Raw genomic sequence first — 27981 nt, forward strand, 5'->3', positions numbered from 1 at the left:
AGTAATTGTTCAGTGCCCAGTGGTGAAGAGAAAAGCACGTTTTTAGAAGCCAGAAGGAAAAGGAGAGAGAGAGAACCTCTGCTGCGCCTGCCATGTTGCGCTAATGGTATGCTTTGATATTGGATACTGTGGTCAATCTTCATTACTTAGCTCAGAGGTATTGTACCAGGAAAAGGGCAGTGAACACGATCAGAGGCTGGAATTTTGTATTAAAAGATTGAAATTATGTGGAGACTCCTTTACAGAAAGGAGCTGCATTGATAAAGGCTTATGAGATAATAGGTACTATAAGGAAAATCAGCTGGGTTTCTTTACTGCCTTCTGATGTGAGGGACAGGAAAAGAAGAACGCAGTAAAATGAAGAGAGTTCAAACAAATAAAAGGAAATACTTGAAACCTAAAGCATAATTAATGTGCAGAACAAGAAGATACCAGAAATCATGAGCACTTTGAAGTTAGCTGTTTTGCCTTTGATTTCAGTGCGACAGAGATTTCACCCCAAGAGGTGAGTTGATGAAAATAATATCTGCAGTTAAAGGGAATAGCATGCAGAAGGGGCAGCAACTCTTGCTTCACAATAAAAGTCAAACAGTACCATTCACAGGTAGCGTGATACTTCTGCCCTGGGATAGGGTCCTAGTTATCATAAAAGAGGAACTTTTCTGACATCTGGAGTTAGTGTCTATTGGAGGTGGGAAAAGGAAATAGAGGAGCCATTGAATTTATTTTTTATGACAGTTCTTCTCTTTTGCCTGACTAAAATCAGGATGTGTCTGGAACCATAGCAGATAGAGGCGCTGATCCCTCTTTCCCAAAATTATTATCCATATCCAAAGGTTTGGATTCTAGAGGACAAATATGCAGACTATTCAGTACTAAATATTTTGCCTGTTGCTACTGGTGATAACCTTTTCCAAAAAGGAGCATATAAATTTAACAGAACATTAGTACTGGGCAAAGCAAATCTAAGTAATGATGGAACTTAGCCTCAGTCCTGATCTCCACCCAACTCCAAATACTGCTTGTGTTAATGGGAAAGAAAGCCAATAGTTTGGAGTGTCCTAGTTTTTGTCCTGTCCTTACATTGCTCACCAAACTGATGAATTACTTTTGCCTTAAACACAGTCACAATTTTCACATTGTGCCATGTTCCAGATAACGTTTTGTTGCACAGGAGAATCCATCCCCTCATTGCTACTAAGCCAGGACTGGATTAGTCATCTCTGTCTTGGGTTTCGCAACTTTCACTCTGTCCTTCCATCCGTCAAAACATAGCAACATGGCACGTTGAGTCACCCTATAAGCACAGTTAATCCAGTATCCCTCTCCAGCAATGGCTGATAGCAATTGCTTCAAAGGAATTACCTTGTTAAAAAAAAAAAAAAAAAAGAATCAAGAGAGAGCTTGCTTTCAGGAAGAGTTTCTTCTGTTACCTTATTGGTAAGTGTCAGCTGGCACTCTGAGGTTTTGTATGTATTCCAAAATTGTTGAAGCTTTTTACATTATGATTGGATAGTCTTGTTTTAGCAGAAGCTACAGCTGTCCCATAATGGATAAGTATGTCAAATTAGGTAAATCTCTTTCTAATTCTTTTCGTCACTTAGTACCTCACTCTTGCTAGGAAGCACAAAGAATTTTTTTTTCTTCTACAGATGAAATGAATACTGTGAAATGTAACTGTAATGTATCCATTTCTGGCTCCCATTAAGCTTTTGATTTCAAGAGTATCCAGAGGCAATGAGTTTCATGTGTTACATAAATATATACTTCCTTGTAATTGTTTTAAATTTGCTGCCTCTAAGATTTGTTTAGTTCTTGTACTAGGAAAAATATCCTGATCTTCAAGTCTCTGTAGAATCCTTTTCTCATTGATCTCTGTACTGATGTCATCCTCTATCTTCTATGTACTTTTATCGTTTCTTCTTCTGCCCCTCCTTTCTCTCAGCTTCATGCTGCTTTCATATGTTTGGATCTCCTCCTTTTTCTTCAGATCTTTTTTTAAAAATCCACTTCCTTTGGTGAACTTTATTACCTAACTCTTTCATAATGGTATCCAGCTCTGCAGCCTTCTAGACTGTTTTCCAGTGAATTGCCTTCCTGTGAGTTAATAAAAGTTCCTAGACCTTGTCTTCCCAAATACATTTGTGTTGCATGATGTGCACTCACTCACACTCTGTGTGATTACTAACCTTACTCTGGTGTTTGTTCTTGTTGCAGTGCCTTAGAGAGAAGCTGTAAAATATTGCTTATATAGTTCCATGGAAGAGGGTCTAATACTAAGTGTACACTCATCAAAAAGTATTTTTGCCTCATCTTGAGAATGTATCCTGGAACTCTATGAATAATATGTTACTGTATACATACAGTATTATACTGTATACATACAGCTTTGTTTACAGAAAAAGTAGCCCATGTGATCTACATAAGTATTGTATTAAGAGCATGTATTGAAAAATTACAGCACTATCAGTGTAAAGAGCATTGACTGTAGCCATGGTGTAGTATATGAGGCATAGCAAGAATGGTACCCTTTTAACGAAGTGTTGTGGGTTGTGTTTGTTATTTTAATATTTTTGTACTGGGTATATAGACTATGTGTAAGCAATTATGTTGGGCTTAGAGAAACACCACAGAATATTTGTGTCAGCTATGAGGTTGCTAAATATCTGGTACTGAAGAAAAGGTCCATCCATTTTTTTAAAGCCATGGACCAATACACAGTTTATAACTTACTGCAGCACCAGAGTAGTAAAAACATTATGTGAGCTCCCCTGTATGGTGTCATTCTAATTTAAAACAAATATTTTAAAAAGTTATGACTTTACCTCTTCTTTCCACATTTCCAGTCACATAATGTTCCTTTTTCATCTGACTTTGCATTCCTTTTGATTTATATTCCCCTGAACTGTAGGCTGACATAAGAGGTCCTTTAGGCTGAATGAAAGGAGAATTATCAATTGCCAAAACTATGATTTATCAAGAAAAAAAGTAAAGGGTAAAAAAAAAAAAGGAACTTACTCTACATACAAAAATCATGTTAAAATTTTCTCTGTATTTTTCATGAGTTCAGTGTAAAAGGTGAATTTAGACCTGTCTGGTTTTATATTTTATTGTGAGTCCATGTTGGATTCTGTCATATTCGTTGCTACTGCCTTCTCCTTTACACCTTGAACAGCCAGATATGAATGAATGGAAGTACTGAAAAGGTGAATATATTTAGTCCATCTGAGTACCAGTGGCAGAATTTGCTCCATATTTTACACTCTGGCACAGGCACTGCTTTCTCCAGCAGCCTGATCTCAATCTACTGAAGTCAGGGGCTTGTCATCCTTTAGCATTTCACAGATAGCATGCATGGTCCTGTCTTGGTTGCTGGGTTTGTTGGTTTGTTTTTTTGTTTTCTTGTTTGGTGGTTTAAGGTTTTTTTTTTTGGGGGGGGGGGGGGGTGTTGTGGAGGTTTTTGTTTGGGGGGTGTTTAGTTTTGGATGTTTGGGGGGTTTTTTATTAGCCTTGTCAGTGATTGATGAGGAATTATGCAATCTCTTCCCTTGGATATCTATGCCTGAATAAGATGACTTGACAACTCTACTTATAAATGTGGTAATTTCAACTGCAAGGCTTTAGGAGTAGCTACTTCTGAGTATTTGTCATTCCTGATGCCTGACAGAGGCAAAGCTACTTAATACAGGCTGCTGCTTAACTCTGCACTAAACAAGTCTTGAGGACCCTTCACATTTCTGCTGATTTACTTTATCTCTAAGGCTGTGACAGTCAGAATGAAGCTGAGCGGATGGTTTTTATTTGTGGTGTTGAAGATAACAGCATAAAGCTCCAATGGCAGCTCTCTTGCTCTTAACTTCTGCAATACTGTAGCTTTTAACACTAACTTTAGTCGTCATGCACACCACGTATGTTACTCACTAGCATTGTTGTTGACAGCAAGATGAGACTAGATTATTTTACAGGTTTCTCATGAGTGAAACAGTATAGTCTATCACAATGTTTAGCCCGGAGAAAAGGAGGCTCAGGGGAGACCTTATCTCTCTCCACAACTACCTGAAAGGAGGTTGTAGCAAGGTGGGTGTCTGTCTCTTCTCCCAGGTAACAAGTGATAGGACAAGAGGAAATGGCCTCAAGTTGCTCCAGGGGAGGTTTAGATTGGATATTAGGAAAAATTTCTTCACCGAAATGGTTGTCAAGCAGTTAACAGTTGGACATGATGATCTTAAAGGTCTTTTCCAACCTAAACGATTCTATGATTCTATGGTAAATAGCTCCCTGGTAAGACACAAAACACAATGCTTCTGGTGTTTCATGAGATCTGATGATGCCCTGCTCATAGGTGTGATAGATGGTGCTGGATTCAGCTGTAGCATCCTAAACAGTCTAGGATCTAGTGTCTTTGGGAGATTACTTTTCTTCCATGTTTTGAAATCAGCCTACACCTTCAGAGAAGCATCTAATGTTAAATAGCTTGGAGCCAGTGACTGAGAGGTATCAGCTGAGGATTCCTGATCTTGGATTTTGTTTTTCCTACAGAATCACAGGTCTTAAGCCCAGAAGAAGTTGTTCTAATTAGCTAGTCTAATTGACCTGTCAAAGAAAAAAATTTAACCTGTAATTCCTGTGCTGATGGCAATAACCTGCTCCAGGTAAAGTGTATGTTTTAAAATAAGCACCAAATCTGAATGTAAAGACATTATTCCACCAATCTTGAAAACTTTCTATATCCTCAGATAGATTGTTATACTAGTTAGTTACCATTTCTTTTAAACATTGCTGTGTCCTGATACTCATTTGCTTTTATTTCTGTGTTTGTCCAAAAGAGTCTGACCATTACTGTTATGGCACAGTAAAGGCCCATGATCACTTCCCCAGCATTTTTTGTGAAGATCAGTAAGGGGGACCATGGGATGGGAGGTGTCATGGAACTTTATTGCATGACCTAATATTTGATCGCTTTGGGGTTTTTGTGATGACCTCAGTTCAAACACTGGAAAAATTACTGTTAGGTCCACAGTGTCTGTAGTCCAGGGCTGCCAGATAGTAAGTAATTAAACTTACACAGTCCATAGCATTAGGGAGCGGAAGGGATAGTTAATCCATAAGAAATTGGTATAACTCAGACCACAGGTACAATATTTATTTTGCAGCTGATGGAGGGGACAAGAGCAGCTATACGATTGGATTGTGTGACAGATTGTCTTCCTCCTGACCACATGGCTGTCTTGTGAATAGACTTATCTGGAAAGTCTGTCTGGATATGCACAAAAAGACAATATGTCTGTGAATGCGTAAAACAGCTAATTAGAACAACTACAGTAGATTTGGTCCTGAGGGCAGCCACTGAATGACCCTGATGCTGAAGCAGAGGTGTGCTCAGAGAGGTCAAATTTTCCAGTGTCCTTTCCTCATGTATGCTCATTTTTGAGCCAGAGAATATCTAATCATCTCTCCGGAAGAATTAATACTATATCCTTTGTCTCAGTTTGAATTTCCCAAAAGAAACAGCCTCTTCTGGAATTTAAGTAAGTCCCAAGTAATTGTCCAAAATCATGTTCCAAGACAACCATACAACCACCAACATAACCCAGGATTTCCATTCTGATTTTTTCCTTTTTTCTTCAACGTCTTTTAAACTGATTATAAATTTTGTCTTTTAATTCATGGAGTGAATCTTAAAAGACTTGACTCAAATAAACATTCGAAAGGTAAGAATACCCAGACCTTTGGGGGTTGCATACAGGAACATGAGTTTTAAAGTTGTTTTTTTTCCTATTGCTGGCTAAAACAAAGGACCCTAAATGCATAAAATGGGTAGAGAAAATGTTAAGATCTTGACAATATCAGTTTAGGCTCAGCATTAACCTTGGGCAAAGGCATAAACTACGTATAACTGAACCTTACCAACCACACCTAATACACACCATTCACTATAAAGCAGTAACAATCTGCCCCAGCTCATTTTTTGACAGACCACTGTGTTGAGTATGGAGATCTTCTTCCAGCTCTGATAGTGACCTGCTGTTTTGACCTTAGATAGGTTTACTTTCCCTCGCTTCTGAATCCTTGTCCTCATCAATGTGTCCTGGTTTCAGCTGAGATAGTTAATTTTCTTTATAGTGGCTGGTATGGGGCTATGTTTTGGATTTGTGCTGAAAACAGTGTTGATAATACAGAGATGTTTTAGTTGTTGCTGCACTAGTCAAGGACTTTTCAGCTTCCCGTGCTCTGCCAGGTGCAGAAGAAGCTGGGAGGGGACACAGCCAGGATAGTTGATCCAAACTGACCAAAGGGCTATTCCATACCACATGATGTCATGCTCAGTATATAAAGCTGGGGAAGCAGAAGGAAGGGGGGACATTCAGAGTGATGGTGTTTGTCTTCCCAAGTAACCATTACACGTGATGGAGCCCTGCTTTCCTGGAGATGGCTGAACACCTGCCTGACCATGGGAAGTAGTGAATTAATTCCTTGCTTTGCTTCGCTTGTGTGCGCAGCTTTTGCTTTCCCTATTAAACTTTTCTTATCTCAACCCATGAGTTTTCTTACTTTTGCTCTTCCGATTCTCTCCCCCATCCCACCGAGGGGGAGTGAGCGAGCGGCTGCGTGGTGCTTAGCTGCTGGCTGGGGCTAAACCACGACACAATGAAAATGGGTTGTGGCTGTCACCTTCTTTCTTGGATGCTTGGGTGAGGATTTCTCTGATGAAAAGTACTATAAGATAATTAAATGGGGTTTTTTTTATAATGGGACAAAGAACAAAGCGATTAACAACTACTCTTAGAAAACAGTGAGAATCTGCTGGTGTCAAGTAATGACATCCTACACCAACTCATCTCGTATTATGCAGAATCTATCACATACAAAGATTTATTCCATATGATAAAGCATGCAAGTTATTTCACAGTGTACAGTATGTGTCATACTGTAATATAGACAGCATAAATATTATGTTATAACAGCACTAGGCAAATAAAAGCAGTAGATCACATCACTGGTGCTCTCTAATAGCAAAGAGCGGTAAAAGTGATGAAAAGGCCATCATCTGTTGGGTCAGTCCTTCAGCATAAAGTGAAGTAATTTGACAGCCTCACATCTTTACGTCATCTGTTCTCAGCCACAGGCTGGTACAGTGGGGGAAGAGGGGAGTGTTTTGGCCCCACCGCCACCCTGACTGCAATCTCCCTGCAGAGGAGCAGCAAGAGGTGCCCCAGAAGCCTCTGCACTCGCTGCGTCTCCCAAGGGGCTGCCCACCAGGAGGTGTGCGCTCGGCTCAGAGCATACCAGCTCCGCGACAAATGAGGTTACGCTGGCAGTATGGATAATATATCATCAATGTGTGTGCACTATACTAGCCTGCATGTTTTTTCTGTAGGCTCATACTGTATGAATCAGTTACTAATGAGGCTCATAATAAAGGGTACTATTAAGTGAACACTGCATTAATAATGCTGGCAAGGTTTCAAGTCTACAGATGTTATTTATAGTATATGACTAAACAAATACATATCCCCTTTGAGGCTGAGACTCTGGAGCAATTTACTGATTTCCTGTATAGGCTAGTTCATACAGAGATTCAAGTAAATAGTGCATTTGGATGTCTTGCTTGGAACTATGCTCTGAAACTGTAGTAGATAATCATATTAATGTTTAATTTTAAAATGGTTTGGAAATGTGTATGTGTTTTCAGAGGATTAGATACTACCTCTATGCAGTTCTCACAGAGAAATGCATTTTTCTGCATCGCTTCTTTAAAGAAAAATAAAATATTTAAATAATATAGCCTGCAGTTACACAGCAGAGTTGAAATGAGTAGAAAGGTTAGAAACAATTCTGGAAAAAAATGGACTTAGCAAAAGCTAAAAAAAAAAATAAAATTAAATCCCATATCCTCTCCTTTTCATCTGGTTTTGAAATTAATTCATTTCCCTTATTTGTGAAGATTAATTGCCAGTGAGAGAGATTTTGTAGATTTAAAATGCTTTTGAGTAATGAATCATTTGATTTGTGATTTTGGTTTTTTTCTGCCTCTTACAATATTGCAGGTTTAGAGAGGCCTTCAAAACTGAAGAAAGCTACAAGCTCAGAAAAGTCTCTGGTCCACTCTGCTGGCTTTTATATGTGTCAGAAGAAATAGGAGAAATATTATACAGCAAACTAAAAGTGCCCTAAATTAAGGTACTTCCATGTACAGCACCTCTGGTTTAAGTCATAATGCTGATAATTGAACAACAATAATTTACTTAAAATTTTTCATATAATTTAAAAACAAAACAGCAATGACAGTGAATAGACAGACAAAAGCATAGTTTGTGTACCACCTCTGGTTTTACTTCTTATCTGTTTACTCTTCTCTTTTAAATTCTCAAATTAAAACAGTTGAAAATGATATATACTGACATGTAAAAACAGCTGACTCTATGATGCTTAAATAATTTGCTATAAAAATATCACTTACCATTGCCAAGTATCTTCTTATTTAAGTCCACTATTATCACGCCTTCTTGGATATGAAATATGCAGCAGAGCCAATTCCCAGTGTGTTAAATACTTGACAAAATAATAAATGCAGTGTAACTCCACAGTGTTTGGATATTTGACTGTAACTCCTAAGCATTCAAAGTGACTACTCAATATAACAACTTTTCCTCTGCAGAAAATGCCTTGCTATTTGCCAGCAAATCTTTAATGCTTTAGATTGGGTATTTCCAACTACCGCCCTACTTGCTAGGCAGATGTGTATAAAAGAGATGTTATTTCACTGAATCAACCACTGAGATCGTAACCCTTTTCCTGTACCACAAACAGAAATGTAAAACCTCAGACTTTCCTTTTGGACTTTTACTGACTTGTGTCTGTTGTAAGAAAGCAAAACACAACTAGTCCAAGGGCTAATATATGGAAAATGTGTTAAAATGTTTTAGATCATCTCATTGCTTTTCATTCCTGCAATTCATTGGTTAACTGGCTCGTTCTGTGTTTATGTAGTTGCATGGTACAAATACAACACCTAAACTTCTTGCCCAAAGTTGAAATGATTCATTTATTACTTTTTACAGCCCCGCCCCCCCCCTCCGAAAAAAAAAAAAAAGAAGAAAGAAAACACACAGTGCTCATTTAACCTTTCATATGAAAACACCTTTCATAAGGTCTGCAAGGGCTTTGGAAGGTTTTTCTTTGGTGAATAAAGTCTGTGTAGTGGAGGGAAGAGTTTTGTCTGAGGATAACAGAAATCAAGCTAAAGCAAACAGACACAAACTAGGATCCTTTTGCTGTGTGAAAATAAGATAATAGCAAAGGAGGTGCAAATGTTATTCCTATCAGATCACTTGAGAGGGATTCATTGTTTTGGGGAAGTGAGTGGAGGCGGGAGAAGGGAGGACGTATTTTTGTGAGGGTTTGTAAAACTCTGCTAGTGCTTTGCTCTCTGAAATTACATCATTGGTCAACGTTTATTTATGTCTTTTTGTGAGGTAATTACTCACCCTAAATAGATAATACGTAGGCTTTCCATCTTCTGGGCACTTATAAATATTAGCTAATTAAATGTTATAGCCACAGTGGAGAAAGCAAAAGAGAAATCATGAGTGAGTGCCATACTAAGAAGTGGAAAACAGAACTGAGTAAAGACATTTCCTCTGCTCCTTTTTCTATACTGGAGAGAACAGGGCTATGTGATAAGTCACTATTCTATAGGATGTACCACCCTGATTTCTGATATCAGCTGTGGATCCAGTCACTGTAAGAAAGAGGGGATTACAAAGGGCAACCCTTGTTCTCCTGCCTGTGTCCCAGCCATAATATAAGTATCTCTAGCACAACTCTGATGGGACAGTATTATTCTGCCTTCGTTCATCATCCTCTCCAGATGGGTATTAGACTTAATCAAATTCTAGCCCTAGCAGCTTGTTTCAGGACCACAGCTGGAATCAGCATGTCTAGACTACCACTGATTTATTCCTGGCTCTCAGACCTATGTGCATGCTACTATTCCATATGCTTCCTCTTAGAGAGGTAATAATGCCATTTCACAGCATAACTTTAATTTTTCTTTTTTCCTCCCCTTTTTATTGTAATTAGAATTTATTTTGCTTATGTGGGAAAGTCTCCTGCCCCTGGTCTGGACAAGACTACTGCCAGTTCTGCTGGAACAGAGCAAACTTCCAGACAAACAAAATGAAGTTCACAAAGGAAACAGTTAAATTTTCTGACTGCCTTTACTGTCACAGAAAATGCTAAACACATTTGTATGTTATATAAAACTGCATCAGTTCATATTTTCCCCTCCTGCTTTCACAGCCCAGAACAGCAAAAGGACCTTGTGACATCTCTAGGCTCTCAAGAGTTTAGTAATAAAAATAAAAATCCTCAGCAGAAAACAACACTCCACACCCTCCCACTGCTGGGCAAATGAGTTTCCCATTTCCTCACTTATCCTCAGACTAAACAATGTTAAGATTACAAATCTGACATCTATTTATAGCAAACTCTACCCTAGGAACCACAGAGGTTGGTGTATATCATTGTCCATAATCCACAGGACGGCTTTCAACCTGGCATGTCAAGTAATTAGGAGAGAAACCTCCTGCCTTAATTAATATCCAAGCAATATATGCACTGAGGCATGCTATAGCCCTAAGCTGGGTGGTGTGCATGTGTGGGGGGCTGTTCCTCTGCTGCAAATTAACCTCTGATTTTAGTTTTTCTCGTTTACCATGAATAGTAATTGATAATGTCAACAGCATCATGCGCTTCTATCATCGGTCTGCAGAACCATGGGGAAGTGGCCTGCTGTGTAGGTACTGCAGGGGAGGCAAATTAATGGATGTCCAACAGCACTGATAATCCTGACAGCAGACACTGAGGGAACTAAACTGGTGAGCTGTGCCTGCCGTGAGGGGAAAGTGGGCTAAAAAGCCATGTGGGGAGCAGTGGGGTAACTGGTGTGAGACTGTGGAAGCAGCAGAGGGTAATTCAGGTACCTAAGTGCAGGGCAGGAGGGGAAGGAAGGGATTAAAGGAGTAAAGGTCTCAAGTTAGGGTGCTAGGCTGGATTTAAGGGAGTGGGTACAGATTGACTAGAAGGTACTGGGTATAGGCATCAGCTGAGCCTAAGCTGGATAAGACGTGGTGCTGGATTGGGCCCTGCAGACTGGGCTCAGGGGAGAGCAGAGAAGAGGTTCAGTGAGGAACTGACCCTTTCTCTTTTCCTCTGGAGCAGCAGGGAAATGACATTCAGGCCTTGTGCTCGAAAGAAGTTTATCCACAGTCTGTATGCCACTTTTCATCCATTCATCTCAGTAGATATGACAAAGGTCAGTGGCTCCCACTATCCTTGTTTACAATCTGATGAACTAAGGAGCAGAGAACTTTTTTAGAGAAAAAAAAAAACAACTTAATTTGAAAGATGTTACAATTTGGACACCCTTTAAAAATGATTCACTTTATAAAAGTTTATCTATGCCCCTAAATCCCTTTTAATTCCCTTTTCCAGGTGATTCCTATTTCTTTTCAGATAATGAAAGCAAAATAAGCTAATGTTAAAATGAAGAATACTTTATTGATGCATTTGATGTATTATTATTATTTCCAGTATTATTCTCCAATCCATCTTTAATATAGCCTGACATCTTGTTTGCTTTTTTGACCACTACTGTGCACTGAGTAGAAGTTTCCATTAAGCTGCCACAGTAACGCCCAGATCTTTTTCTTGAGTGATTTTGCAAACCATCAGTGTATATGAATAGTTCAAATTGTTCCTTTCAGTACACATTACCTCACACTTACCTACACTAAATTTCAGCTGCCGTCTTATCCAGTCCCTTCCTTTAGGGTTGGGGTTTTTTTAAAGTTGTGGCTTTTCTAAACAATCACATGTAATTTCCCAATTATGCTGTCTCTGCTATTGCATGCTTGCTTTCCATATGAGTAGTAAATATATTAAATTAACCCCAGTTTTGGTGTAGGTCTTGGGATCTCCCCTTGTTACTATCCTTCCCAGCTGAAAATAACCATTAACTTGTATTTTTTATTCGGTCTTCACTACTTTCTGAGTCATAATATTTTTCTTAGTCCTCAGCTATTCTTTATCCTTAAACACCTCGTGCCATTTAAAATATACAGCTAGGTTATACCTCTAAAACTATATTTATGCATTATTCTAATGTCTTTTAATAAAGAATTTAATGGCAATTGGCTGTTAAAACTCTGTATGGACAAGTACAGCCAGAGTAGCTATAGGCAAAGCTAGCATTTACCCAGAGCAGCAGAATGGCAGGAGAGAGAAAATCGTAATCTCAATGCACAAGAGTCCCTTCCAGTCTCCCAAAAGCAGTGTGGAGTAATTCACTAACAGCTGAATTCAGTAAAGCAGCTCCCAGGTGTGCTCAGCCTAACTACTGAGCCCAAGCATGTTCCTTCCTGCATCCAATCTCACTTCTCCATCTTCCTCTCCCTGCTTCCTTGGCTCTGGGGGAACAGCTTGTGCTGGTCTCAGACTCCTCAAGCAAAGACAAATGAGAATAGGAGGGGGGTTGGAGGATGCAACTCTTTTCTCCAGCTAGCCCCAGGCCATCCACCCTCACTGTGGCCTTGGATGCAGCCTCGAAAAATGGATGCATTGCCAAAAAGCATCAAGGAGAACAGCATCCTTACTGCTGAATAAAGCATTAAATGACCCACTCTGTGTCCAGTTCTGGCATCCACTCTTTTTAGCACAGATGTTAACAGTGTGGGAAGAGTTCAGAAAACAACTGTAAGAAGTCCGAGGACTGTGTTTTGCAGTACAAGACTAAAGAATTTATTTTATTTTCTTCCATCAGATTGTTGCAATGTGATTTCTTTGCTGTCTGTCTACATACCTTCATGAGGCAGAATTCAGAGGACTGGGATGTGAAGGCAGATGCATTTGAATCAGAAATATGGTTAAATGAAAGTTCATCATTAAGGTAATTAGAACTTCCTGGAATGTTTATTCTGCTCTATGCAATTTACCACAGAAGTGATGTACTGTTTTGGGCATAGTGGCTAATCTCATTTCAACAGTTAATACTCTCATAACCAATTTTGGGAGCTACATTTCTGTTTAGTTCTTTTTTCAAAAGCCTGCCCAGCCATTCATATTTTGCGTTAATGTTCTTCTGGATGGGAAGAATGTAATGAAGTAATTGGCAAAATCAGGTAAAATAGATTCACCTCACTAATGGTCTGTTTTCTTTACCTAAGTGAAGCTATTAATTATAACTTATTAGGTGTTGGCCTGATTGTACTCAACATGCAAACATAGATTACATGTTTGCATGTTGCAGGTTACATAGATTAATGAACTCTGAGATGTAAACACAATACAGTTTTTATTCCATAAGCAGTGGCTTTATCATACCAGGATCCTTTTGCAGTAACAGGAACTATATGAGGCAAACTGTTTTTAACTGTGGCAAAGTTGTTTTTGTTTTTTTTTTTTAATCTCTAAAACACTCTTTCAAGCAAACTTTTTTAACGTTGATCAACAAGGGAGAAAAGTATCAACACAAAACTTCATAAACTGTTGTTGAAGAATATACCCATTGCTATATTTGACTACTAAGTTGTAAAGATGATCATTGTTTATTTCTGTGGGGAAAATAACCTACATTCACGTGCAGAAGCTTAATATCATATTGGATTCTCCCCAGAAACAGATAGCTCTGCAAGTTTAAATATATTTTGAACAGCTTTAGTTTGTATTCTTCTTTTTTTCTGTAATTTTAGTTTCATGGATGTGTTTTCTGAACTCTTTAAGAACTCCTTTCATTGTCTATCAGTTCAGATTCAACTTCATTGCCCCACCCGCAGGAAGCCTGTCTTAGCCAACGATGCTGTTATGTTACAGGCACAAGAACTCCAGGTGATGAATACTCTCTTCATGACAGTTACACAGGAGGATTGTGCTCACTTAATTACACTGTTCATTTGGAAAAATTGCTGCCCTACCCCAGCATGTTAGTAAATTTTCTTTTGTGGAATAGCTTTAAATATGTTTGAAAAATCATTATGGTGCATTTATACCAATTCTGAGAAGATCTTTCTTTACAATATGAACCTTGCATTATTGCAGAAAACCTAAAATTACTATAGGTTACATGGGCTGACCAAAAAACCTTCACCACTTGTTGTCTTATATGTAATGCTTAACTTCCAAAACCAAATAGCTAACGGTTGTGTCATGTAATAGGCCAAATATGTGGTATAAATTGACTTTGCCTCAATTCCTTCTGTGATGAATGAACGTTCTGTTCTCAGAAATAATTGCTTAGATGAAAAGGTTGCACACATCAACCATATAGTGCACGTGGTTACTCCCCAAATCCTTGTTAAGCTAATTTCATAGGAAGCAGGAATTTGTGTTGGTGTTCTGAATGCTGTATAAAGCCTAGTGTTCAGTAGAAACCGTTCACTAGTCCCAAAGTGTGATACTGTTTAAAATCAGTTAGCACTTAAGGACAAAATTCCATAACCGCCTAACATGGCACAATCAGTTGATATATAGTTAGATATTAATTAGCATGGGACAGAGGAAAATGTTGAATTACAAGTACTTCTGAAAGCATCAAAATTTTCAATGAGCAGTAAGAACGCTAAGCTATGCTGTATCAAAGGTCAAACATTGTAATTATTGAGATAGCTACATGGATCCCTTTTAAACAAATGGTCATTTGTGTCTGAAAAATAATGTGGGGAAAAGAGAACAGATCCAGAGAGTTTTTCTCTGGATAAATTGATAACTTAATTAAAAGTGATAACTTTATTAATTCAGCCTGTGAAATTTGGTGCCATTTGATACCAAATATATACAGACAAATTTTATGGTAAATTTTAGAATGCCAAGACACTTAAGAACAATGATAACATTTTCTCTGTAATATTTCTGTGTTGTTCTTATGAGCACCTAATAAACATCCACAAAATACTTCTTACTATCTTCCTTTAGGAAAGAGTTATGCTCATTTAACAGGGAGGCATGCTGATGCACAGATATGGTAAATGAGGGATGAAAAGGCACACGATACATGTATGATAAAGTGCAGAATTATCATTGCCATTATCTGTGTTAGCTAGGGAAATGGAAGGAGTTTTGTCTCTGTTTGAAACAGTGAACGGAAATACAAAGCTCAAACATAGGGGACTTTTTGCCTGGATAGTCTATTTGCTCTTTACCTCTATCTCCTATGATCACTGATTTACGATGGTGCCATAAAAACAAAAGACAGTTAGTTACTGCCCCCCACCTGAGCTGCATCAATTTACCACGTACATAGTAAGTACACGTGCATACAACCATGTACGTTAGTCCACCCCCAATTTTTGTAATTATGATCTATTATACATTTTACTTCACAATAGGGATGAGCATGAATTTGTAATACCATGCAGCCATGTGACCAGCTAATGACTGGATGACTGCCTTTTCCTCTGATGCTTGTCTCAGTGCTTACCACAGCTGACCACTTTCTTCAAGAACTTGCTAGGCCAGAGTTAATGGCACTAAGTCTATAAGGTTTGCAGTTTCATACTCAGATCTTCTCCTTTATCCTGGTTGGCTTCCCCTCTCTAGGCAATAAGCCGGGAGGCACTCTTTAGTCACCTTTCAAGATGCCCATTCTGTTAAAGAGTTTGAATGCTGATGGATTCAACTATGCCTGCTTGGGACTCCCAAAAAATGTTTTACCAATACCACAGCAACCTGCTCAAATTATTAACATTTTTTCTATTTGAGGTCTAAAAATGTTTTATTGGTTATAAATATTTCTGTACGATATGGTGACTTCTGCCAGAATTCATGGTTTGATCCAAAGCTGGTGTTTCAATAAGAAAGTTTTGAAGACCAAATTTCAACTGCCCTTTTGGCAGCAAATTCAGAAAACACAGTAAAATAAATTAGGACCTTATCAAAGAACTTATGCCACCAAGGCTAAAAGTTGCTTTTGTTGTAATTATGACTTATAGACCACACAGTAAAGTTATCTAGGTCCTCTATTCAACATGTTCTAGAAAAAATTATCACACTGGGGGCATGGTGAAGCAGTAAGTGTAGCTAGAGTGTTTTTCTGGATTACCATGTGATGCCTTGGAGCCATTTATTATCAGACCTGAATATGTCCCTGACCACTTAAGATCACACCGAAAGAACTAATTAGTTCAGGTAGTTTCAAAAGAAACCAGTTAATATTTTTAGATGAGGAAAAATTGTTCTCCTGCATACACTGAACTACATGTTATTTCTGTGTCAGCATTAAAGTACCTAGTGTGTGTATGTGTATATAGTACCAATTCATTTTTATTTCTCTATATATGTATATACATACATATATATGTATATTTATATGGCAAAATATGCCTCTTTTCATGGTCAGTTAAATTCACCGGTTATTTGCGAGACGATAATACATCTTGGGTGTTCTGGCTAAACTAATGCTGCCAAAATTGTCAGCAAAAAGTCCGGAAAAGCTGATGAACCTTAAACTTTTCCCCAAACAACTGCTCAGTTGTTTCTTCAGGATATAGAAGAGGCAGAAAGCCCAAGCAAGAGGAGTGGTAGGAAACCAGGGAGGAAGGATAGAGATTGCTGTCTGATGTGGATTTCACAAACTGCTGTGTTTAATCTTTTAGAGACCCTATAACAATAATCCATGCTAATTAGCATTTTAGGAGTTTTAAGATATTTTACCTATAAATGCAAAATTTATACTTTAATTCAGTGCTTTGCTTATTCACTAGTTTCTTGTTTTCATTTTCCTTAGGGATTTAATGTTTTTGTAAATTCTACAGGTAACATTTTCAGAAACAGCTAAATGCCATTTTTGAAAGTGATATTCTTAGTCAGACTGAGATCTTCAAAGGTATGTACAACCTAATTCCTAACAGTCTTAACGTGAACTAGCTGCAGAAACAGCTCTTCAGTTTCTCAGGACGAGTCTCACTTTTGCAAATGGGACTTATGCTAACAGTTGGTTAGGTATTTTTAACTAGTATGCCATATAATTAACTAACTAAATATATATATAAAAATAAATACTGCCATGTATAATTCTTATTCCCTGCTGTGGGTTTGTCAGACCCATAGGGACAGCACTGTGGTTTGTGGGCTCTTCTCCTAGCAACTCTTATTAACGTCAGAATTACTTGGGCAGCTGCATCTTCATACCCCACACTAAGATTTTACTGTTTGGTGCTGTTTTATGTGTAGATTTCATATGCCTGTATCTCTAGTTATTTGCACCAGGTCTACTTCAATTTCTTGTCATCTTACAACCACTTTTAATAACAGCTTTATGCTATTACTTACTGAACTTCTCTGCTGTAGTTGTTCATATTTGGAAAAAAAAGATGAAGATATGGTCTCTGCCCCAAGGAGCCTATAATTAAAACAAGACCAGCATTATAGAAACATATATACTAGCTGGCCTGTAACTGGATGGTCTGTTTAGTTTTGTTTTGACATGCTGTACGAAGCAGCATTTAACAGATGTTGGGAAATTAGCTTTCTGAGCTTCTCATATAAACATACAGCAGAGATGCATGTGTATGAATTAATTTCATCATCGAATGTGGGTATTAATGTCATCAGGCATTTTTTAATGTTTATGCCTATTCTACTGTGCTTTGAGTCCTCCTTGCCAAAAAATATAGAAACTTCTCGAGACAAAGCTAAGTGACTCTGTTGTAGCAACGCTTTCTAGTACAGTACTGATGATTCTGTTCTCTTGCATGAAAGACATTGCCTTGTACAAGCCCACCAGTGAAAAAAATGAAAAGTGTCAATTGTTTCATTACATACCCTCCATACACAGTGTTGACAAAAAAAAAAAAAACAAAAAACCACAAACAACCAAAAACAAACCAACCAAAATGGGAGGGTCTCCCTTGGTCTTTATGGCAAGTTGTTCCTCTCATTATAAGTAATGCTAACCTATCATGCAAATCATGTAGTTGACATTATGGTTATTATGAGCCATTATTATGGCTCATAACCCTGCTGAAATAGCACACATCCAGCAAGGTGACAGGTTTTTCCACTCCTCCTTTCACCCAGGGGAATGCAGCACTGATGATTAGACTCCTTTTTATGGCTTCCAGGATGAAGTCAAACCAGCATGAAGAGGGGAGCTAGCAAACTGTGACTTGCCCCTCTCTATACTGTATAAAGGCAGGGAAATAAGGCAGGTCAGGCAGAGAATGGAGGCAAGACCTGGGACAAAGCCTAAAACAGAACAGAAGAGAGGTGTAGCTGACAAAATGACATAGACATTTCCTAATTTCCACTTGTATTTAATCGATTTTGCATTTCACATCTGTATTTTCATTTTGTGGCCCCCTTAGTTTAGTTTTCATGCATTAAAAAGTCTTAAGTGTTTCTTAAGCAACAACTATGGTTTTAAAAGAACATTCCCCCCCCCAAATTACAACAGATGTGCAATATTAATTTAGGGTGAGTGGGCACAGATGTTATCAAAATCACCATCTTACTTGCCAACTCCACCAAATTTTCCAGTGCTTGGGTATTTTCTTCCACTGCTGTGTGGAATCTCTTATTGTAATGTTCTCTGTGCTTTTTTTTTTTCTTTTTTTTTCTCAGATGTTTTATCCAGTTACTAAACCTGCATATGGCCTCCTCCTCTGATCAGCTGTCTGAGCTAAAACAATACTTCATGACAATCACTGAAAAAAAAAGCAGCCTCTGAAGATACTGATGTGATTAGGGTGAGGGGCCAGGGACTTGTGCTGAGTGCTAGAAGAGCACTTTATAACCACGGCAAATCAGTAAGTGTGGGCTAGATGACATGGCAGAGGAGAAGTGATGTGATGTGAAATATGAGTTGGGGAAGCGTGCAAAAGAGAGGGAAAGTGAAAAGGCAGATTTAAAACTGGATTTTCATTTTCCAGTGTTACCAACGTGTGAGTTTACTAGGAGGATGATACTTTTCTCTGCTGACTCTCTGAATTCTCTCTACCTCTTCTTTACCTCAATATTGTGCTCCTAACACAGGTCTGCACAGCAAAACGTGCAGATGTGAGTTCTCTCTGTGCCTCAGGCCTATGAAAAGCTATATTAGCACAGCACTAAATCTGTACTAATGCACCCTGTCCCTCAGCGAGGACTAATAGCTCAGGATCAGCTTCATGCTAACAGCTTTTGAGCTGCCTGGAATGGAGGCAAAGTGAGTTTTGTCTTCCCACAATGTACTTTGTAGAGCTATCCATATTGGGTCTAATTTGGAAGAAGCATTAAAAGGTTTCTTAATACATGATTTTGCTTTTCATTGGTATATGTCAAAGTGCTTTGCAAACGAGGCAAGCATCACTGTCCATATTTCATGATATGCAATACTAGGACAAGCAAAATACAGTGCCTGCCCTTAGCTACACAATGGTCAGGTCTGGAGCATGGTTCAGATCTCCATTACTCTATCCACTGGACCATATTGTGCCTCTAACTGGCAGTTGCAGGATTGTTCAGATTCTGTGCTAATATTCAATCCTGTAATTCATTGTATTAAATCTGGTGTTTATCCATAAATGTCCACAATGGCCAAATTAGAAATACAGCAGTGCATTCTATGCAGCCTAAGTTTTTCTAGTTTAATACCTACAACATCAAAGCAGAATTATGTCAGTCTATTGTGAAAATGTGCAGAATTTTAATCTCTGTAAGTTGGAGTAAGTAATAAAAGTGCCCCTATAAAAACATGCATCGGTTGTCACACATCAGGTTTCATTTCTTTACATAGGAAGTGAAAGAAAAAGCTCCGCAAGATAATTTCCTCTAAGTATGTTTTGGTTACAAATTAATTAATATTCTAATTAGCTTTAAGAAGTTGATTGCATGCAATACACAATGTTCTACATTCTTCTATCTACTTTTGTTGCTTAACTTTATTTTCCAAAAGCATGATGAAACATTAATGACATCTCCTAGCCCAGAATTCAAGCCTGATTTAACTTGGTTAGCTTTTGTGGCATTGTATCAGACTCATTTGGATTTAAACATTTCAGGTTGTTTTACATATGTAGCAATAATTATGTTGTTTAGAAAAATGTGGTGCCATCATGTGGACAATATTAAGAAGTGTAAAAAACAGTTTTTAAAAGAAAAACTAGGTAACATAAATATCTGTATTCGATAGCACAAATCAGCTGAATGATATGCTATAAGAAGCTATGCACAGATCTGTGGTTTTAAAACTGTATTAGGTAAGAAGAAAAACTGATAATGGAAACAGGAATTGTTGATTCAATCCTGTTCATTTTCCAGCAGCTCGGGAAGTCCTTTCCCATCAGCACAAACTGATCAAAACATACACGAGTCTCCAAACCACTTTTAATCAGCACCTAATTCCAACATTACCTACTTCTCTACTTATTTCTGTATTTATTTATCTCTTTGGTTTTCCTCTAAGACTTTACAAAACTTGTTTTTGTACAGCTTGCGTTGCTTCTCTCCCACACAAATGCACACACACTCACAAACACTCCTATCCATAACATTAGCTGGCCAAGGCACTCTGCCCACACAGCTCTCATTCCTGCATGTGTTCACACGAAGCTTTGTTTCAGCAATGGTTTTGGTTTAAGGCCTCTTCTTGTTTCTTACATTTAACCAAGAGGAAAGAGACTTTGCCAGATTTGAAATAGCTATCCCTAATACCAATAAACGTCCACAGTGGTCAAATTAGAAACACTGCAGTGCACTCACACAGCCTAAATTTTTCTAGTTTAATACCCACAAAATCAAAGCAGAATTATGTCAATCTATTGTGAAAATGTGCAGAATTTTAATCTCTGTAAATTGGAGTAATAACAGTGCCTCTATAAAAACATGCATCATTTGCCACACGTCAGGTTTCGTATCTTTACATAGAAAGTGAAAGAAAAAATGAAAGAAAAAGTTCCTAAAGATAATTTCCTCTATAATACCCCATCTATAACAGACCTGTGAAGGTTTGCACATGAGGAGTGTGATTCAAAAACTGCCCTCTGTGATACACTCCCCCAAAGCAAACCTGCACGTCACAGAACCGTAATCTGTCTCCTGCTCTGAGACCCTGTATGCCAAGTGCTAGTTAGCCTATTCTGCAGTCTGCTGAATTAATTTATATTGAATAAAGGCAAGAACTTTTAAAGCCTTCCCAGTGGGTTTGAAACAGATAGTCTATCTTGGGTGTAGCTTGAAGATGTAACGTTTGCATCGGTCCCTTCTTCTGTGAAAGTTTAGTGGGTTTTGGTAAAACTTAAAAAGTTTTATTTGACCTTTATGAACATCGAAGATCTTTGGAATCCTTTTTGAGAATGGAGATTTATGTAGTCTTTTACTCAGAAATTCACTTACTTTGTGCAGAAAGAGCCTGCTTTTGTGGTACAGTAAGAAATGGAACATGTATACGTGTAGCTTTATTAAATGGATATAATGGAATGTCATACATTAAGAAGATTCTCTGTGGTGCTGTTTCAGCTTCCATATAAAGACAGGTACCTCTATGAAGTAATGACATCTGTTTTCCATATCTTTGCATCCCAGGCTTGGTTGATTTTGTTGTATAAGAAAATGTGAGTTTCTGCTGAAATTTTTACCATTCTTGGGCCATTTTTTTCATGTGGATTCTCTGGTGTCTAATTAGGTATGAACAATCTTTTTCTTATTGGATAAGCTTACAGTGTCTCTTATTCTTTTTCTACTTTGGCTTTTATTTTCATGAAACTTGTGGGGGCTCAATTTTCTTTGACAATTTTACTTGGCTGTCAAACCTGGTAGAAAAGATTATGGATTGAAAAATTCTGAGGGTGGGAGGCAAATAGAACATGGTGATGCATGGATAAGGCTGACAGAAGTCTCTAGTCTGTATCACTGCTCAAGTTCTTGATTACTTGGCATTTAAATGTTTAGAATACATGGACAAAGGTAAAAAACTCAATCTATACCTTTTTTAATTAATTCCCATAAATCTGAAGCCAATCTCGAGATAAAGAGACCTCACTTGTGATTTTTTTTTTAATAATTGGCATCATTGTGCTAGACAGAGCGTGGAACAAGCTCAACAACCAACTTCCTTTCAGATGAACTTTAAATGTCAAAGTATCCCATGATAGCTTGTATGAGTTTGGTTTTCAGAGTTTTGGAAACTGTATGCTCATCCTTTTAGAAAGTGCGACACTGGTTTGGTTTTGGAAGAATTGGTTAAATATACTCTGAAGGCCAGTAAGGTAGTGAAAATATATTAGATTTCCTGGATTCTGACATCTTTTGCCGTCAGTGAATGTGCAAATGGGAAAATGAACCCTTCCTGATTCACGAATTTTTGATGATGTGCATGGTTCATCAAACTTTATTAGTTTTTGCCCACTGTATAACCTTCATGAGTTAATGAGATTATACAATATTACTAATTTCCATTTTTAAAACAAACATCTCTAAAACTAAAATCTGAACAGAAAAAACAAGAATTAGAATCTCATCAACCTCTGTCAGCTGTAGTCTGGGATTTTTATTTTCTATGTCTCTTCATGAAACTCATTCTTTCTGATCCCGCTTGGGTGAGGGCTGGGTCTATCAATCATTGTACCGTCCTCATCGCTGGGATTTCCTGTAACTATTACCCAGTAATTCTTATCTTCTTCAGCTTTATGGGAGTCCAGATAAGTGTGACAAATTACTTCATATTCTTTTCCAAAATAAGACCTGTCAAGTCAAAGAAAAGGGGATGGGCAGGGGGAATTAATATACAGACAAATTCAGCAAATCTGCATTATATGTAAATTGTTCAAGGTTTTCTCATGTTTCTCTTGGCTTATTGAGAAATATCACCGTGCACTTCCAAATATCAGACCCTTACAAGAAACACAATAGCCCACTTCGTTTCCTATGAATAATTTAGGAATTTGAAATCAGAGAGAAATACTACCTTTCTAGCTTCAACGCTAAAGCAGCCCCATCAGTATAAGACACTGATACACTGACTCAGTATGTACAAGCTCATTAGGTTCTCATACCACCATTCATATCACCATTTCTCTCTGACTGAGGAAGACCCTGGCTACTTAACAGTTTCAGCCTCAAACTTTCAGACCTTGTTTCATCCTCAAAAACCTGATACAAATCCTCAGTCAGATCTTGCTCAGAATTTAATGGGAAACAATTGGTATACTCCTTAACAATACTTAATTGATATTCATTTAATGCATGCATATTAACTTGAATTGTCAGATTAACTTCAATTTGTTGAGAGATTGATTCATATGGACATAAGCAATATACAGTTTTATGCAGCGTGTTTTTATTTAGTTCTCTTACTCATTACACTTCTTAGTATACCATTTTTTTCTTCAAAAAAACCCCAAACAATTGTAATTGCTCAAGATATTCAAAGGGAGAACCACCAAGAAACTAGAGAAGGCTAGAAGGATGATATGATATGATATAAAAAGAAAAAAACCAACAAATAAGACTGAGCTGATTGTCTGCAGCGTCGCAGTGGCACACATTGCAGCCCAGAAATAAAACAAGGGAAAGGAGAATGTGCATTCTGCGTTCTTTTCCATTTCCTCAGTGTGTTCCTAAAGCAACTATCTTGCTTCTTACAGTAATTCTTGATGTTGGCACATCATTATGCACATCTCTGCCAGTTACAAATTACTCTTACCTTGTCCAAAAGTTCCTTGGAACGGCTAAGCTCCTATTAGTATGGCAATGAGTAACAATCATTTTAGAGTTTGCCTGGGGGGAAAAAAAAAAGGGAAGACACCTGACAGACATTTTACACTAATTTTAACTATTCTTATTGAAATAAAATGCTTTTTACTGCTTAGCGTAAGCCCACATTGCTCTGTATCACTCTGAGACTGCTGTACATTGATAGATAGATATTTTACACCCTATCGTTTCTCAACACAACTGTCTTAACAGCTTAGACCAGCCAAATGCTTAGCGCTCAGGTCAGACACGTTCTCCTGTCCAATACATTCCATTCCACTGTCTTGTGCTGGGCACTTCAAAAAAAAAGAAAAGAAAAGAAAGTCAAACAAGTAGTAGAGAGTCATTCCAGTGGCCTGTGCCATCAGGATAATTCTGCTTATAATTGATATTTGCCATATGAGAGATGGTTTGGGGACACAGCCTAGAAATGGACCTTTATATTTTACCAATTTGCAATTTTTTATGTATAACAATTAATTTTTAGTCACCCGCATTTACCAATATTGTGAATAAAGAATGTTGTCTTTGACAATTACATAATTTTGACTGTGTTTATTAGTGAGATGATTCATGTAAATGAGTTACAGTTCAAGGGTGTAGAGGAACAGCTATATTGTGATATTTTGCTATATATCCAGCACTTCAGGAACCCTAGCAATTATGTGGAACAGGAAAATACTGCATCTGTATTTACAAAAGGTTAAAAACCACATTTGGAAAAGCATCCACTTATTCAGATGCCATGGGGGGAGGTTTAACACTTTTTAAATTTAATGTACAGGAGTTCTTAATTAATCATAGCTCCTAATATTGGAAATGGAATTTAGTGCTCAGAAGTCCTGAAAAGCAGATTCCAAGTACTGCATCCTCACAACATGATAATGTCGACCTCTAAAAAATTCTGATGAGAAAAACTGAGCAAGTCAACCTCAAAATGAACACCAGAACCTAATAGTTGTATACGCAGATTCCCTGGTTAAAGAGATTGTTCCTTCCCTCTCCCCCTTCATAAAATTACAGGTCAGAACTTACATAAGGAAAATATGTGAATAAAATGGACACAACTTTTTCCTAAGTACTCCATCCACTGTTTCAATTAAGTCTTCATAACATTTTCTACAGTTTTAATTTCTTACAGGAACTGGAAATCCTTCATGTTCAAGACGCAGCTGTGGATCCAAGAAGGTAGCTTGCCAGCAAGTCAAATAGGAAAGCTCATCTGTCAAAAATACTTGCTGAAGGTAAGATTTTTTAGCAAATCTCATAAATGATTTATGGTCACTTGCTAGATATAACTGTAAATAAAAATATATATTAAGGACAGTAGAAATATAAAAGAAACAAGATATGTAATTTAAAAAAAATATTTTTCAACACAAAAAATTTTCTCTTGGCTCCTGAAAAATCAGTCTGCCAAGCTAAAGCTACACATATAAAACCCATAACATAGATTCTATATTATTGATAAACTCATTAAGTAGCTCTTCTATATGCAGACTGGTGAGTACTAATTTAAAATTTAATTTACATTCCAAAGATTCTGTCTCACCGAAGTAGTTGTTGAGAGGAAAAATTTTTTCAACGTTGTGGTGATTTATTTTGAGTGCATATGTAACATGTAATGTCTTGTTTGCTTCTAACTTGCAGAGGGAAACAACGTTAACATTTAATAGAAAACTGCTCCCTCGGAATGATAAAATACTATGTTGCTTCATATACCTACTATAGATTTATCTTCACAAGAAATGAAACCTTCTCATTTTGGACTTATTTAAAGAAAAAGTAAAAAAAAATCTCCCTCTAATGATGAATTGTTTCATGATTCACAAGCTAATTTTAATTTCCTTTTTTATTTTCTTTTTAAAAATCTCCTTTATCTAGTCATTCTGGCTGACAGCCCCCTTGGCCTGTACACCTGATCTCAGGCAAGCTGCATAAACTTTCTAAATAGGTATTGCTTATCTTGATCTACGTATGACTGAATCTGTTCTGTTAAGCTAAGATGTTGAACCACTGTACAGCTTTTGAGAGAGAGAGAGAGAGAGAGGGAGTAATTAAACGCACACTATCAGTATACGCTACCATTGCATTTGCAACTTTATTGCCTTACCATTTTGTCAGAAAACCCTCCTGTTGTCCCCAGACCAAAGTTTTGCCCAAATTTAATTGGTTCACCCACTGCACCTCCATCAACACTGTTAAAATTGTAAAAAGGAAGAAAGAGACATTCAAATAATCAGCTTTACTATTCTTTTGTTTGTTTGTTTTGGTCTATAGTTAGGTCTTGTATAAACACTTTGTATTAAGTTTAGCTTTAAAAATAGGTAAAATATCTTAACTGAAAAGGCATTCGATACTTGACTTACTGGTTAAAATATTTAACAGAATAGAAACAGGCTGTATCGATTACTTTTTATGACATATTCATTAACATGCAGGGTGGAAAGATAACATCCAATGAAAAATCAGTGGGAATTCAGCACTGGGGCCCCCTTTAAAACACACTTAATACAAGTGTCTGAAAAATCACAGACTAAAAGCAGAACAGTGTGTGTTTGTCTGTACCTTAACGTATGTTGCTAATAATATATGTAACTGATATTCAATAATTTGGTTCATTACATCAACATACATGCTGGTATATCCCTATTTCCAGAATGATTTCTGTATTTTACATTTACAAATCACTCAGTTAAGTGCTAGGCTTTCTAAGTATATTCAGCATAAAAAACTTAAGTAGCTGATGGACTTAATCAGTTAATGAGGGACTTGATAGCATTCAGTGCCAACGACTCTAAGATGAGACAGCAGCTAAGCAAAAATATTTTGGTTGCAGTTCTAGAAGGCCTAAATGATGCTTTTGGCATTAAAATTCTTTCTTAGGTCTAACCCAAAGTATTTTGCTCAATCAGGATTGCATGGGTTAGTTTATACTCTTATGCACTATTATTATTAAATACATGCACTTAGGCAGAGGCTTCCACTATTGAGCAGGACCCTGTTCTTCTGTTTCTTCTCCCACAAACAGCTGGAATTAAATATGTCTTTGAGAGAGAGAATATGCTGTTCGGTTAGGGTTTTTTTAGGACAACAGAAACACCATGCACTTCATGTACAGCAAAAGCATTGACACAAATTTCTGCTTCAGAGACCTTATTTGCAGGAGAACGAATAATAATACCAAGTGCTTTTTGGACATGTTTTGTATTCTACAGCTGAAATATGACCACAATAAAAACAGCTGCAGAGTTTACCAAATGATATAGTGAACTCGATTCTGTTTTTATACCAGTTCTAAGCCGGTTTAAACTTCCTTGGAATTATTCACAGTAATATGGAGAGCAGAATCAAGCTTAATGCATGACCCAAGTTAAAGACTCTTTCTTAAATAAATTAATCTTACTCAAGTTCATTTGTATATTAGCAAACTTCATTGCATATTTTCAAAACAAGATACTGAAAGCTAACATAATAATTGAAAACAACTCAGAATAAAGTACCAAACCTTAAAATACAAAAAGTATTTCGACCCATGGGGTCCACACTCTCGACTGCACTAACTCCACAAGGGGCTTGCAATGATTCGGCCGAATACATGGATATTTCATCCAAATTAATTGCCAAAGTCAGCCTGCCGCACACTCCAGGGTAATTCTCCACTGAGGATTTGTTGTCTGGGTTCAAAAGCATCACAGTGTCTCCAAAATGAACAAATCCATCCTTAGATACCGACAGCTGTATCTAAATTAAAATATACATAATATTTTACAGAATTATCGGAATCTAATATGAGAAGTATTTTAGCATATAAAATGCTAATCCATAGCATTCTTAATACATAAAGAACACTGACAACAGCTATGCCATTCTATGTTGAGTCATAGAGGATTGACATAATCTCCTTAAAAAATTACCTTCTTTAAAAGATTATCTTGAAGTTTGTTTATTTTCTGTATTAAAAGTTCTCCTCGTTCTCTTTTACGCATAAAATCCCTCAAGCGGTCCTGCTTGCAAAGGAGAGAGGGGGCAGACATGTTATCCAGTACTCACAATCTCAGGTTTAAACTGAATTTAAAGAATTAGGGGGAAACGCCGTGAGGTGAAGAGGCAGGCGGGGCTCCCCGGGAGCCAGAGAGGAGAGAAGGGCCCGGCTCCACCGCTACCTCCTCCAGACACGCGTCCTCGCTCCAGTTGCCGATGAGCACCCCGGGCCTGTAGGCGGCCATGGCCGGCGGCTAGGCCGCACGGCGTTCA

At 37.6% G+C, this 27981-nt stretch overlaps 2 protein-coding genes and 1 long non-coding RNA gene across 4 annotated transcripts in view; 1 reads left to right on the plus strand and 2 right to left on the minus strand.

Annotated features, from left to right (window-relative positions):
* The window catches only part of IL16 (interleukin 16), a 48499-nt gene extending 39884 nt beyond the window's left edge, over positions 1–8615 (minus strand). The window contains exon 1 of the mRNA XM_075506179.1: positions 8462–8615. The gene's annotated coding sequence lies outside the window, so the exon portion shown is untranslated. The remainder of the gene's footprint in view (positions 1–8461) is intronic.
* LOC142411756 (uncharacterized) lies at positions 1–25652 on the plus strand. Its single transcript, XR_012776258.1, has 6 exons — positions 1–106; positions 12824–12949; positions 16809–16879; positions 18616–18800; positions 24850–24968; positions 25609–25652. It is a non-coding gene; the product is annotated as an uncharacterized LOC142411756 (long non-coding RNA).
* On the minus strand, positions 20917–27955 carry CFAP161 (cilia and flagella associated protein 161). 2 transcript variants are annotated; one of them, XM_075506181.1, is made up of 7 exons: positions 27891–27955; positions 27642–27731; positions 27233–27468; positions 25838–25922; positions 24864–25022; positions 23675–23748; positions 20917–22713 (listed from the first exon to the last, which is right to left on the minus strand). In XM_075506181.1, exons 1-7 carry the CDS (start codon positions 27951–27953, stop codon positions 22527–22529), a joined length of 894 nt encoding a protein of 297 aa, XP_075362296.1. In that variant the 5' UTR covers positions 27954–27955; the 3' UTR covers positions 20917–22526. The 2 variants fall into 2 exon arrangements, with proteins under 2 accessions (XP_075362296.1, XP_075362295.1); XM_075506180.1 differs by having other exon boundaries at positions 27642–27734; positions 27891–27954.
* Between the last annotated feature and the right edge of the window lie 26 nt (positions 27956–27981).

This window comes from Mycteria americana, chromosome 6 (assembly GCF_035582795.1).
Source record: "Mycteria americana isolate JAX WOST 10 ecotype Jacksonville Zoo and Gardens chromosome 6, USCA_MyAme_1.0, whole genome shotgun sequence".
In the NCBI taxonomy this organism is placed as follows: domain Eukaryota; kingdom Metazoa; phylum Chordata; class Aves; order Ciconiiformes; family Ciconiidae; genus Mycteria; species Mycteria americana.